At 38.7% G+C, this 15,358-nt stretch overlaps 1 protein-coding gene across 1 annotated transcript in view; it reads left to right on the top strand.

Moving 5' to 3' along the window:
- The window catches only part of arap3 (ArfGAP with RhoGAP domain, ankyrin repeat and PH domain 3), a 29,354-nt gene that overhangs the window by 5,139 nt on the left and 8,857 nt on the right, over nucleotides 1-15,358 (top strand). The window contains 14 exon segments of the mRNA XM_066649083.1: nucleotides 3,394-4,414; nucleotides 4,512-4,555; nucleotides 4,653-4,735; nucleotides 4,835-4,893; nucleotides 5,754-5,981; nucleotides 6,260-6,329; nucleotides 6,600-6,720; nucleotides 7,447-7,631; nucleotides 7,993-8,099; nucleotides 12,319-12,518; nucleotides 13,055-13,140; nucleotides 13,633-13,815; nucleotides 14,258-14,399; nucleotides 14,810-14,914. Coding sequence (XP_066505180.1) covers nucleotides 3,468-4,414; nucleotides 4,512-4,555; nucleotides 4,653-4,735; nucleotides 4,835-4,893; nucleotides 5,754-5,981; nucleotides 6,260-6,329; nucleotides 6,600-6,720; nucleotides 7,447-7,631; nucleotides 7,993-8,099; nucleotides 12,319-12,518; nucleotides 13,055-13,140; nucleotides 13,633-13,815; nucleotides 14,258-14,399; nucleotides 14,810-14,914 — 2,560 coding nt within the window. The 5' untranslated portion in view covers nucleotides 3,394-3,467.

The following is a 15,358-nucleotide window of genomic DNA, read 5'->3' as shown; positions in this document are numbered from 1 at the left end:
ATATGCGCTCACTTGGATTTTACTCGTGTTAGTACTAGGGCAGTAGGTGGATAAAGTCCTCTTTATATTATTAAAGCATGCAGTAACTCTTTTAGGGTGTTCTGCCCTCCATATAACATTTGGAGGCTGTGTTGATGTCCATTCTGTCTGCACATCGGGGGCATTATCTCTTTTCCTCTACAGTGGTAGAAAGGAGGGGGTGGGTCTATGTTTGAGGGACAGCTGTATCCTGTGTTTTCTGTAGCCCTGAGAAACTCCAGATTTGCTATAAAGATAAAAAATGGGCGGTGCATAAAGGGGACACTTCATCATGACTTAGAGGTAAAAATGTAAATAAGAAATAGTCTGGTGTTGTAGTTTTTTTTCAGTTGGTCTCATGGCATATGCTTCACAGTCACCATTTCAGGGTAGTCCTAGATTAATGAGGATGTAAATGTCATGTGTTGTGAAAATGAAAAACTGTTGCTAATGCAGTGCCCCACACATTTGATCTCCACCAACACATTTACTTACACCACATTGGGCCTGGGAAGGCCTTTTCTTTTTGCAAAGTTCCTATCAACTCTCACCCCTCCCCCCTTTCATCCCTAAAGCTGTCTGTGGAGGGAATGCTGTCACCAGACAAACATTGTTGACTTAAATGCTATCTCTTCCCAACTCCTGCCATCACTAGATGCTAGAGATAGAGGCTTCAGACTATGTCTGAATAGCTTACATTAACGATAAACTGCAATTACAGATATTTATGTCAGTTAACTGATTTAAATGGCGTATGCAGTTTTTCATATTAAGGATTCTGCTCTTTACTGACATCAGAGAAACCTTCTGAACTTTTTGAAGAAAAAAGAAACCTTCTGAATAATTATCACCAAAGTATGCCTATGTAAAAATGTGACTGCTACTAATTTTCACCAGTTAAATATATAAATAATAGGCCATTTTGGCTTACATAATTTGTATGTTTAAAAAATGGCTGACTTACATCAGACTCATGAAAAAAAAAAGTTCAACCTAGTCATTCATGTAATTATTTAACTTCATTAACTGCTTCATCCTGATCATAGTCATGGTAGGTCAGGAGCCTACTTTAAATCATTGGGTGCAAAGCAGGAACACATCCTAGACAGAATATCAATCCATTGCAGGGCACCATACACTCAAATTTCAACCGAATCATTGTGATTATTTGTACTAGTATAGATAAAATTGCATACATTGTAAACTACTGGGCACACATTAATGTAGTGTGATCTGCAGAGTTATATTCATGGTTTCCTGAGCATATTGTGAATATGATGACTGCTTAAATAAATATGCATATTTTATTGATAGAATATTGATTAAATATCACACACAGTAGATGAACATCAGTCATTTCTGTGTGGTTTATTAATTTAATTAATTTACCAGCAAAATATCAAATACATGTTATAGCTTGCAAGTGTCATTGCCTGCACACAGGTTGTGACTTTTAACTCTTTTAATTTTAAAATGATTTCACCCTGTGTTCGTGTACATGACTGAAACTAAAACCTTACCACTGTAAAGGTTTGTCTAGGCAGAAGTTGTGGTTTTGTCATCCTCCAGCATGAGTATTCTTATGTCTATAAAACAGTGGTGGTCTGTACTTCAAACACATTTTCCTTTGTGTTTGTGTGTCAGGAGTGTCAGTGCGCATGCAGGTTTGATAAGACCACATTAGTAAGGAGGTCTCTTTGTTTTTCATGTGAGCTTCTAGCACTAAAAGGTCTGGGCACTGATTCAAAAACTTTATGTGGTTAAGGTTTGATGAACAAACACCCAGCACACTGTGACTGTCTGGTTTGTGTTTCGGTGGCTGAATGTCATCAGGTCTAAAGCTGATGTAACCATTTAGCCACAGGCACTATTTTGGTGGTTGTTTACAGAATTCCGAGTATCAGGTAGGTTTTTCACTTCAAGCTTCTATCTGTCTGGTGCACATTACGTATCTCCCAGCATTCAGAGGGCATGAATGACTAATTTAGCCCTGTGATGACAGCTGTGCTACTGCATTGAGATTTGTGCTTTGCTAGTAAGACAGAAAATGACAACACCCAGCCAGTGGCTTTACCCAGGTCAAGCTTTATCTGCCTGCTTCATGAGCTTCCTGCCTCCCTGCTCTGTGCAGAATCCGGTGTATCAGTGCGCAGGAGCCAAAGGTTAGCGTCCAGAGTGCAGACAAAGGAAATCTAGGATATGACTCATGGCCCATTTTCAGCAGCATCTTAGGGTCTGCTTTCTCACTCACCCTGAGCACTGGCCATTGGCACTCATGATTAGTAGCATATAAATAAAGGTGGAGCTGGTTCTGTTCTTAACTTAAATCATAATATTTATGGATGTGTAAATAGAAAAAATTAATCCAGCTTATTCTGCTATATATGACTTACTGAAGTTAAAACACTCATTTGGGATGCATCCTTGTAAATCCTTTGTAGTATGACACATCTTAGGGGGCTCAAGGTCTCCACTCTTTGATTACAGAGAACTGGAGAGACTCCACCTCTTGGCTGGGATGGAATTTAGCTTCTCTCGGTTCCTCCCCCTGGTCATGGTTGGCAGTGGGCCACTTGAACAGCCTTGAGATTCTCTTTAGCGCTGTGTTCTCAAGCATGGTCAACCTCTGGGACACACAAGTCAGGAAAGTATCTGTCCTATGGCCAAGCACATTCCGTAACATTTAGCAGGAAGCGTCTGCACAGGGGGCTAGCAGAGTCATGCCCTCCCCTCCAAGTTGCCTGTTCCCGCCCAGCCAAAGCCTCTTCCTGGATAGCCCTCAATATAGTTAATGTTTCTCTCAAAGGCCCTAGTGTGTAATGATTTATCTTAAATGATTTTCCAACTGTACTGTTTCTATAAAGGAGCTTTCCTAATAATAGATAAGCAACAAACCCTGTGATGTCACTTAATATGCATAATGTATTCTGTTTTTGTTTCAGTACAAGCTAGGTTTATATTTGTATATGGTCCCACATGTTCTTCTTGGAATGGTTCTTTAAATGGAACAATGATGTGTCTTTGTTTGATCAATGACATCAGTGTTATAAAGCAGTGGTTTAAGAGGTTGGAAGAAGGGTCAGGGCCTCGTCTGCAAATGCCAGAGTCCAGAGTGATGCGCAACACAGTCTGCTAAAAGAAAAAAAAAACATGAAAGGCCATTAATTTCCTCCAGCTCTCAGCCATGTCTGTCCTCCAATGTCACATTTGCTTGTAATTGGGCATTCATTATTTAAGGCTTAACCACATATGATATTATGCTACAAATAAATATTAGCATGTTATTATCTATATTACATGGTAGTATCTGGCAAAAATAAAGGTAGGCAATGGAAAAGGCATACACTGATGCATTGTCCTTGCTTCCTTTCTCAGATGAGGGACTGGTGTCCTCCTCCTCTCCTGGCTAGTCTTAAGGCTGCTTTACATGCAGGCTAATCCAATAGCCCATGTACACTATGGCAACAATTGACCCAGGTTCAGATGCAGAGGACCTGTTGGCTTCCATTCATCTTGAGAGGTATCTGGGTGACTTCAGACAAGCTGGCTTTCTACTGGCCCGGGATTTCTGCCATGTTGACAACACAGCTCTTAACAGGCTTGGAGTGACCGCCACTGGCCATAGGAAGCGGATCCTCAAACTGGTTGAGCACATTCAGCTGATCTGCCAGCATCAAAGGAAGGACTCCCAATTGGACCGCTGTAACTCAGAGTCTGCCATTCACGAAGTGACAACAGATGAGCTAGGGCCCCTTTCTCCTCAAGGCAATGTAGATGTGTCCTTTGAAGACTTGCAAAACACCTCTGTCCCAAATCTGTCTGCTCTTGTCAAACGTTCACACTCTGAGCGTAGTTCTGCTGTCGTGAAGCCGGTTCCAAAACCTAGAACTGTTTTTAACAAGCAAAAGGTGCGGTTGCCTTCTCCACCTGCACGGCAGGTAGCCCAGACTCACAGAACCTCTTCTCAGAATTCTTCTTCTTCTGTAGTTCTGGAGGTTTCCCCCTCTGAAGAACCCAGCCCTAGGTCTATAAGCCCTAGAAGGAACTTATACGAAGACAGGTTGAAAAACACTGTTTCAGCTACTGAGACTAGTGGATCTCTACCTCCTGTGCCCCCAAGGTTCAACCGAGGGGTTCCACCGTCAGTTTTTAGAAGCATGTCGGACCAGGACCAGCTAAACACCCCACCCCTGTCCTCTTCTCCTGATTCCCCTTCTAGTTATCAGTGTTCACCATTCACCAGTACCCCTGGCTCTCCTCCCAGCCCTCCATGCTCGGGCCTTGAAATGGTCTCCAATGAAATTTACTGTGGCACTTTACCTGGCACTCTTTGGAGCCGCTCTGTACCCACGCCCCCTCCACGGCAAGAGCTGAAAATGTCTACTGAAAGCATTAGGTAGGTTTTAGTTCATTTTAATCTACATTACAGTGTTAAGTAATTATTTACTACAAGTTATCTTGTTATTCACAGTAGTAGTTTTGTGTGTCTCCAGCACTTTAAACCACATCTCACCGGAACCACCTAAAAGAACATTCGGTGAGTTAATTAAATTTCCCACACTTGTTATTGAATCCCAAATGTTTTTTTGAGCTCAGTGTTCATTACTATTAAGGCTTATAATTGTCTAATTTAGCCCCCGTTGAGGACCAAGATGAACTTATCAGCCCATACTGTGAAACTGTTTTCCAAAGCAAGCGACAATACCAACATTCTGAGGTGGGTGTAGGAGACAACATCATAAATGAAAAGAAATGCTGCTGAAACCCAGTTTATGATTCTTTATATTTTACATCTTGCTTTTTTGTTGTTGTTAAGGTTGAAAGGACCAAGGGTGGGGAAAATGTTGGAAATAAAGAGGATAAACCAAGAGATGGGTAATTACTGTTTTGAAAGCAGTATGGAAAATTCTAACATGTTTTTGTGTGCTTTTTAAGGAATGCCTAGGGCAAGCTTTAGAGTACACTGAAAAAACTCTATTCAGCATCATGAGAGGTTGTAATTCACACATTAATTTACCAGTTGTTGTTAATTTTGTACACATGTTAGAAATTTTTAGATGTTTATGGAATGATAAAAATAAATACATGTTTCACTGATTTTTACTGTAGTAGTGCTGGTACCTGGATAAGAAAATTGTACAGACTTAACATTAGATTCTGTAGCATGACTGAAGTTATTCTACATTTGCTTGGTCAAACATACCATATGTTGTGCCAGCAGCAAAACAAAGTCCAATAACATCTCTTATTATATATAGACTCTTCTGAGAGAAATATAGGGGATTAATTGTGAAAACAGTTGAATTTGTGGAATGTTCTTATCATTTCAGTAAGCCTATCATCCAGATGTTTATTGCTGAGGATTAGCAATAAGTACTAATGTGAAAACAGATGTGCAGTACCCTTATCATATCAGTTTACCTATTTTTCACATGTTTATTTGTGAAAACTTTTATTTCACACCAAATATGACACTGTAACAGTTAAACAGAAAACACAACAGTAAAAAAAATTAAGTGATTGTCACACTCAAAATGTATGGATTTTAACAAATAATAGTGTCCCCTTCTGAATTTCCCATTGGTTCTGCATATCTTGATTGGTTGAATTGGTTTGCAGAGCTTGATCGTCTTGTGAGATTTGTGGGTAGATCCTTGGAAAAGCCAATTGTGCTAAATGGTGATGTATAAAACTATAATAATGCATCTGTCTCCATTTTGTTGTTCCATCTTCAGGTCCAGTATCAAGCGGCACTCCCATACTTCCCCTGGCGATTCTCCAGGCTATTGTACAGTGGGAGATCCCTCTTCTGGCTCAAAGTCCTTCTCTCTGCCTTCTCATACCCTATTCTCAAGTGAACAGGATGAGGACCAAACCATCTCTCCTTATGCCAGCTATACATCACTGTCTGAGCGGGTTGAACCCATTATTAGCGGGTGGTTGGACAAACTCTCCCCTCAAGGGTACGGCCCATCGGGCCTCCTCCTCTCCTCCTGTCTCTGCATTTCCTCCCTTCTCAAGGCCTGTCTCTGCCTCCTGTCCATCCTTTCCTGCCGGTGTGTCTTCACATCCTTACCTTTTTTCTTTATCCTAGACACAAACTTTCTATTCTCACTGTATGCATGATTTCTTTCTGTCTTTCATTTAGGCTTTGCTGTTTGTATATTAATCAAATTAATAATAATAACAACAATTTTGTTGTTTCTGGCCAATGTCTAATATATTTATTTATCTGTTTTAGGAATTATGTGTTCCAGAAGCGCTACGTAAAATTTGATGGGAAAAACCTGATGTACTATGGCAGTGAAAAGGTATGATAAACAGCAACCATTTAATTACTATACATTGTGAAACAGGTGTTGTTGATGCTGATTTTGATTGATCAGTCAATGGGGATTTTCTTTTGAAACCTGTTGTGTAGGATTAGTTTTAAACTGTTGCTGGACAATGTCCCTAAATTATGTAATACTGTTATTTATGACTTAAACCCAAACAAACAAATGGGAAAGTAATTGCAGCATTAAGTTACTTTGAGTTTTTAAGTTTTCCTCACACAAATGGTGTCTCACTTGTTTCCTCAGGACATGTACCCAAAAGGTGTGATCCCTCTGGCTGCGATACAGATGGCTCGTGTAACTAAAGACAACAAATTTGAAATTGTGACAAGCCATAGGACATTTATCTTCCGTGCAGACAATGAAGGTAAACCCATTGCTTTCAAGGCTAAGCTCCAGGTTTTCAGTAATGGGTGTGTTATTATCAGTAAGGGCCTATCAAATCTAGGCATTGAAGGCCTCAGTCCAGCACAGCTTGGTAATTTCCGCGTATCATATACTAGGTTTAATAGGTGTGTTTGAATAAGAATGGACAATGACCTCAAGGACTGGACCACAACAGAGAAAATTCATTGATAGATTCAGCTGAGAATAGCCCCAATGCTAGAACACATCTGCAATGCCTTAGGGCTGGTTTAATTATGTTTCTGTTATTTTACTATAATTATTATTTGGTCTTAATTCAAATGATTTAAGTCTCTTATTTAAGAGATATTTTAGAAACCAACAATATATCAGAATTTCACAATGAAAATAGAATTTAAATTTTCATTTCATTTAAAGAAAATAGTATTTTTAATTGAATTAAATCAAGAAAATAAAGATTAGTCTCTAAAATTCTATATTTGAATATATTCAGATTCTAATGTATGTACAATATTGTGCAATATCTAAAAATATTGCAATATGAATATTTGAATATATTTTTCATACAAATGCTTATTACTTAATGTTCCCTTTCATTTAAACTAACCTTAATGTATTTTATTTATCCCAGATATAATGAAGTATAGAATGCCTGAGTTAATTTTGAGTTATTTTCCAGTTCATTCAATAAACCCTTTGAATTTGGCTCTGTCATTTTGCACCACAGTGCAGAGGAGCAAATGGTGTAATGTGCTACAAGAGCGGGTGAAAGAGCAGATGGTTTTCGGACGTCCACGTTTTGGCCCGGGCAGCCACTGCCAGAAGAGCGGCTTCTTAGAACTCAAAGGGACCAAGTCAAAGATATATGCTGCTATTTTAACGGAACAAATTTGGCTCTACAAGAGTGAGCAGGTGATTTGGGGTCCAACACATATACATACAGCTGTGAGGCTTACTCAAGAGACTAAAAAAATTTGCCAAGGGCACACCATTCTCTTTTCCTGTTGTATATACTCTTCCTTCCTCAAAGTATCATTTGTAAGCCATTGCAAAATGGCTTTTTGTGCTAAAGCCTTGGTAGTCCGGGGTAGTAGTAGCGGTAATTTCATATTTCTTAATGATGTGGTTGGTAAAGTGCGTACTGGAGACCAGAGGTAAATGCACTTGCTTTCCAGAGGCTACATTAAAAAAAAACAAACAACAAAAAGCAAAAAACAAACAAACAAACAAAAAATAAATAAATAAATAAACCTGTATATGGCTATTTTTTCAGTGCTTCAAGACTGGAATTGGAATCAGTGTAATAGAGGCCAAAGGTGCTACAATCCGAGATGGCAAAGGCAAAAGCTTTGACCTAATAACACCTTACAAGACATTCAGGTAAATATTTGCTGTTATATTGTTTTTGTTAAGCTTGAAGTAAAAGTTTTCATTATTAATTAATTAATAAATATTACAAATAGTAACAATCTGGACACATTATTAATTTGCTTATTCTTCAAATATACTTTAAATCCAGTTTCAATTAATATATTTGTTTTTTCATCAGTGGTAGTTAAATAACCTGATTTAACTAATTTTGTAGGCACTTATATGACACTGTAGTAAACATCAGTTTTATAATTTTACTGACATATAAAAAATGTAAATTATTAAATGTTAACAGTAACCTTTGACATAAATAACAGCAAAAAAATGTAAGGCAACTAAACTCTGCAAGTGAACTGTGGTTTTATACAACTTCAGATCAGAAATTGTCAGGGCAGTATGAAAAATGCACAAAGAAACAAAAGCACTGTTATATACATTTACTTTGGCTTTTATTTATTGCAGACATGTAAACCCAATATAGATCTGATATATCTGTATCTGCATTTCAGTCCTGCAGCAGATACCAAAAATGCTGGGATGCTAAATAATTTTTCAAATTGCAATGTTGCTATTCCTTTTCACAACTCTTAAAAAAATTTGTAGCGCTGAAGATACCAAGTGATGAAGGGTTTAACGTCGTATTTTGAAACAGTACAGGGTTAATGTTTTCATTATTTTTTGTTTCAAATTTCTCAGCTCAGGACTGTTGGTGGGACAGTACAGTACCCATACGCACTTCTTCTGCAGCCTTGCTTTTGTAAAGGGTACAGAATGTTGTCTTGTTGAAAAATGCATGGACATCACTGGAAAACATGCAGGTTTGAACGCACCATTATGTTGCTGCAAGATCGTTTCTTAATGTACAGGAAATAGGTGATATTTTCACTCTGAAGTGTGGCTTTAGCGAATGTCATTGCATATCGTATTACTTGACATAAATTTGCCAAAGTAATCTCTTGCCCGTTTCTTTATATCAGCTATTGATAAATGATGGTTCTTGATGCAGTGCTGTCTGAGGGTTTGGAGAGTGCAGGTTTCAGCTTAGACTTGCTGCCTTGACCTTTATGCATTGAAATATCTTCTGATTCCTAAAATCGTTTAATGATTTTATGTGCTGTAGAGGAACAAAATTTCATGTAGGTCATTTTTTTTGAGTAACATTTTTTTTGAATATTTCAATGAATTCCACAGGCATTTGTTGAAATTCTCGAGATCATCTGCCCAACTTTGCTCCTCCAAGACTTTTCTAGATACTGCTTTTGTACCAGATCATGATTACAGTCAGCTGTTAACATCACCTGTTTGAAATGAGATATATAATATTAATATTTCTTTTACCAGTTTACTACCCCAAACTTCCCCTGTCCCAACATTTTTTGGAATATATTGCAGGCCCGAAATTCAGTTAAAAAATAAATAAAAATATAGCCGCAAGCGGCAATTCCCGGGGTCCAAGCTGTAATTCGCTGGTAGAAGAACAATGCGCTAGCATATGAGCTGTCCTGAGATAGTAGGGGCTTTTTGGAGAAGTTTGTGTAGTGTTTGTAAGGTGTTCCATGCTGTTCTGGCATCTCTTTGGAGATGTAGCATGAGATGGAGGAGTAGCAGGTGACAGAGGCAGCATAGAGCACAGAAGTCACTCTGGAGTTGCACCCTGGTTTCTCACCCTTATGTTCAGGACCCCCAAACAGCAGATATGATGTGGAGTTGCTTGTACTTGAGTCCGTCATCAGTGGACACAAAACGCTGTCTGCTGGCTGTGTTTGTTTGTGGACTATTCTCTGTCCAGCAGTGATGCTGAGGGATTGTATGGATGTCCAGACCATTGAAGACCAGGGTGAAAGCGAGCAATCTTTGCAGAGCAAGAGGTTAGCATATGACATTTCCTGACACAGGAGCCACACTTTAATATAGATTTTGTAGTGCTTTTAAATGTGATCCTTGGTGCTCTGGTGTCTCAGCAGAGTTGGATAGTAAGAAGAAGGGGTAGTGGATGAGTGGGTGAATTTCTGGTCTGCAGACAGGTGAAAGTGGGGCTTTGGTTACAGAGAAAGCACAGAGCACAGAACTCGCTCTGGAATTTCACCCTGGATTCTGACCCGATGTTCAGGACCCCCACAAAACAGATATGTTTTGGGTGGTGGATAATTCTCAGCACTGCAGTGACCCTGACATTGTGGTAATATTTCAGTGTGTATTGTGCTTTTATGAGTGGAAAAGACACAGCAGTGCTGCTGGAGATTTTAACACCTGTGTCAACTCACTGTCCACTGTGTGATACACGTATTTTATTGGTCCAACTTATAGATATAAATTCAGAGACAGTTGCACATACATTCTCAGCACTGTAGTAACAATGACAATGTGGTGATATGTCAGTGTATATTGTTCTTTTATGAGTGGATCAGACAGAGCAGTGCTGCTGGAGAATTTAACACCTGTGTCCACACACTGCCCACATTTTTACACACACCTACTCTGTTGGTCCACATTATAGATATAAAATCAGAGAGAGTAGCTCATACATTCTCATAACTGTAGTGATATTGACATTGTGGTGATATGTCAGTGTGTATTGTGCTCTTATGAGTGGATCAGAAAGAGCAGTGCTGCTGGAGATTTTAAAACCTGTGTCCACACACACTGCCCACAGTGTTACACACACCTACTCTGTTGGTCCACATTATAGATGAAAAAGACAGAGACAGTAGGTCATACATTTTCAGCATACCTGCTTTGTGGGTGTCCTGGCCATTGATGAACATGTGAAAAGGAGCAATGAAAGAAATGCAGAGCAAGAGGTGGGCCCCTTTCTGTAATTTTAGATCTACAAAGTGCTCTTGTGGACAGTGGAGCTGATAACATGGACACTGAATGCAGAAAGGAGTTGGTCATAATGTCTGTGTTGATTGGTGTAGATCTACATTCAGTTGTCTGTGTCCTCTGGCTCTCTGTCACTGGCAGGAGGGAGAGGAGGGGAGGGGTAGATATGACAGTCTTTGTGTGAGGAGGAGAGGGAGGGGTTGAGGGGGGATTCTGCATAACAGAAAGAAGTCTACAGGCATAGATGAGATGTAACAGACATATATTTGATCAAGAACTAGTCCCTGGATAATAACCCAATATGGACAATACCAATATGGTGGTATCATGAGAATTGTAAGAACCTGAGCTGTAATCATTATCAAAAAAATGTGGAATTTTCATTACTGTGTGATTGCAGACATACCATGCAAGTCTCTGATGATAAGACCTTGTTAAGGTCATGAAACAGCTGCTGAAATTTGATTGGCCGATGGTGGTCAATTTTTTTTTCAAATATGACATCATCCTCATAGAATCTGATTCAGGACATAACCCACTACATGAATATCAATCAGCATGTCAATCCTTTGAAGCGTAACAAATTTTTTGTTGTTATAGTGCCCCTTAGGCTTGCAGTTGTGCAACCAAGTACTCATATTTTCAAACCCTTATAGGGATCAAACATGTGAAGTATCGTAACATTCAGGGAAAGAGTTTGCGAGGCATAACTGTATTTGTCTGATTTTTGGACCACAAGCTCCACCCCTGTATTTGGGCAGAGTCTGGAATTTGACCAGTGATGAAATTCCAACTTTTTTTGATAATTATTAAAGTTCAGGTTCTTAGGATTCTGTTGACACCACATATGTTCATACATTTCCAGAGACTTGTTCGCGCTCAAAAATGTGTGCGATTTTGCATATTATGCAAATTAGGTCAAAATCTAAGTAGGTGGAGCTTATGGCTATTTCTATTGGCTATTTTGTAGGGTCTGACTTGAGGAATCAGGGGAAAAAAGAATTTTGTTTCTATGTCACATGGGGTAGGAGCGTTTTGCATCGCTATAGCGCCACCATCAGGCTGATTGGGCTGATTCTTTGCGCCTGAATAGCAGGAGGGTTGACCAAAGTTGACCAAAGTCTGTAGGACCTATGGTTTGGGCTGCCCATCTCGTTTCATCAGAGAAAAAGAAGAAGAAGAAGAAGAAAAAACAGAACAAAAACAATAGGATTCCAGCACTTGCAGTGCTTGGACCCCTAATTATCTTAACTGTGCACATAATATATATCTTTGTTTCATGCTGTCTGCAATGCAATAAATTCAAAGTAAATGTCAAGGACACTGTTTGTTTATTTGGATTTTTCATATTGTTCAAACTTCTTTTCTGATTTTGGGGTTATATTTTTTGACAACTTCTCTGTAGCTTTACAGCTGAATCGGAGCGAGAGAAGCGTGAATGGATGGAGGCTTTGCAGGAGTCTATCGCAGAGACTCTCTCTGATTATGAGGTGGCTGAGAAAATTTGGTCCAACCGCTCCAACAAAATTTGTGCTGACTGCAAGGCCATCAATCCTGACTGGGCCTCTATCAATCTCTGCGTGGTCATCTGCAAGAACTGTGCAGGTATGAATGGCAGATGTGCTGTGTCTATAGCCCAAGATTTTATCTACCTGATGTGTGTTTAGGGGCATTCTAAATACTGGAGTGTAATAACACTGATGGACAACAATGCAAAAGGGATACAAATCTCTGTATTCAATTTAAACGATAAGGGATGTAATACTGTAATACTGTATACAAAATAATTCTACAAAATAACTACAAAAATAACATTAACATTGCAATCTCATTAATGAAACATGACTTTATAATTCAATTGTAATGTTGGATTATGTGCAAATGTAAACATTTTGTTTTCATAAAATTATATTTATTGCAGTCTTCAGTTGTGTTTTGGTAGTGCAGTGGCTTGGAAATATATTATATATACAGCAGTAGTTAAGAGAGCTCTGAACTCTTACCCAAGCAGCTTCTCTGTGCCACACACTAAAGATAAGATGTGGCTTGGAGGCAGCATCTTGGGAAGACATTCAAAGCCAAGCAGAGTGAATAGAGCGTGGCGAGTGGTGTGATGGCTCTTTTATTCTCTCTGCCTTCAGGCCAGCACAGAGGTCTGGGCACAATGGTGTCCAAAGTGCAAAGTCTGAAACTGGACACCAGCGTTTGGAGCAACGAGATTGTTCAGGTGGGGGATGTGGGCAGCAAAGACAGTTCATGACACAGAACTTCCCTTTGAAGTTCCTTGTGTTCACACAGAAATTTTCCATTACTTTTCTGATTGATTTTTATTTTTGTTTGTACAACTCAGTTTTAGACAATAAAATGGTTTTTAGTTATCAGGTAAAAAAAGGAGATAAAAAAGCATAATTATTAGTTTACCTTAAGAAGTTTAGAACTATTACTGGCTTTTTGCTGTTTAAAATATATAATTACACTCAATTAAATAAAAAGGAAAGCAATCATATGTAATTTCTCTTTCATCTGTAAAAAAAAATCTTTATTAATATACCCTAATTCAAAATTTGTAACTCGTTCCAAAAAGGCTCTCTTGCCTTTTTGTTTTGTGGCATGAGTGATAATTCATTTATTTCAAAATACAATACGGTGTACTAAAGTAGTAGCAAATATTTTTAACTTTATGGGCCAGCAATGATGTTGATGTCTGTGCATATTTCAGTTGTTCATAATGCTAGGTAATGATAGAGCCAACGAGTTTTGGGCTGCGAGGCTGCCAGTAAGTGAGGAACTAGACTGTGATGCTTCTCCAGAACAGCGGAGAGAGTTCATAACTCAGAAATACAGAGAAGGACGCTTCCGTCACCCTCACCCCAGCTTCAGCTCACAAGAAGAGTTACTTAAGGTGAGTTATAGGCAAAGAATAAAACTAACATAACAATAAGCAAAGAATGAGTTCAGATTATTTAAAGTGCTTTTTTTAAGTGTGTAATGTATTGCTTCATTTTGCGATTTCCTCTTTGTCACGATATTATCTCAAAACAAAACCTCAGTTAACTTTGCTCTGAGGAAATCATCCTTCCTCAAAAAACATGGTCACGTAAGTACAGAGCCCCTGGTCATGCTTTGATCAGCCTGCATTATGCTTTCTTTTTTTCAAGGTCTTACTAGAGTTGTTATCATAGCTTGGCAGTCAGAGATGTGTATTTCCAGAGTAAAAGGATGGATGCATTTTGAATTTAATGCCTTTATAGTAGGACACTACTAAATGAAGGCATTTTCGAAGGACTGGAATTCGGATGTTATTCTGAGGTTTTTAATGTGTGTGTGTGTGTGTAATCCTGCAGGCACTGTGCACAGCAGTGACAGAACAGAACCTCTTGAAGACGGTGACTAATATTTTTGCTGAGGCAGAAGCAGCCCGAATTGCCGAATCTAATGGACATGAAAAGCACCTGTCCTTGCATTACAGTTACATGCAGGCCTCAGGTGATGAGAGCTAACTTGAGCTCCCCATACACCGGACAAATACACACAACCAGTTCCAATCTACTACAATCGCTTGCATCCCCCATGCTGCAGTTGCTACTATTCAGAACCAGCATAACTCTGCTGGACAAGCATTAGATTTGTAATTTTATGAGGCAGGTTTCAAATCCTGGTTTGGGACACAAAGCTTGAAGTTTGAGATACATTTATCTACATTACATTACAGGATTGCATTATGGTAATCCTTTAAAAATCTTCATCAATTGTGTTGAGGCAGGGAATACGGAGGCAAAGTACACAAAAAATCAGAAATAAAGTTTTCACTTTTTGTACTAGCCTGGCCCTATCACACTTAGGGTGAGTAATATGTCCTATTATATTTAACTTTTATATTTAATGTTTTGTTGCAGATTCCAGTGTGTACGATGAGATCATGCAGCCGGTCCTTTATTCAGGATACCTCTATAAGTCATCCTCCATGAACAAAGGCACTTTATCCCGACGAACCAGAGAAGGTAGGCGACAATGTGGCCACCAGCCCTTGGCAGGAGTTTAGGAGCAGAATGTACTTCAGAAAGAAGTGGGATAAAGTGACAGTCAAAATTTTAGACAGTTTTGATATTATTATAAGGATAAAAACATATAAACTATGAAATTACTACAGTCAGCAGAAATATTAACTTTTTGGCAACAGATGTAATAAGCTAAATCCCATAAACAAGGACAAATATTTCATAAATTAACTATTGAGAATTACACATACTAATTAAAATGTGTGGTTGAGCATTGTCCCACTGTATATTTTGCCAAAGATCAAAATGGAAAGTGCGTGTTACTATGTTTGCTGTATTAAATTCATACTTAAGCTATTGTAAAGACATATTATTTACCTTTGTCTGAACAGAAGCTAAATGCACATTATAACATTGCACTTTATCCATGTTGTGCATGATCTATCG

The sequence above is a fragment of the Hoplias malabaricus genome, chromosome 17, assembly GCF_029633855.1.
Source record: "Hoplias malabaricus isolate fHopMal1 chromosome 17, fHopMal1.hap1, whole genome shotgun sequence".
Classification (NCBI taxonomy): domain Eukaryota; kingdom Metazoa; phylum Chordata; class Actinopteri; order Characiformes; family Erythrinidae; genus Hoplias; species Hoplias malabaricus.
This window is presented reverse-complemented; position numbering and strand designations above follow the sequence as displayed.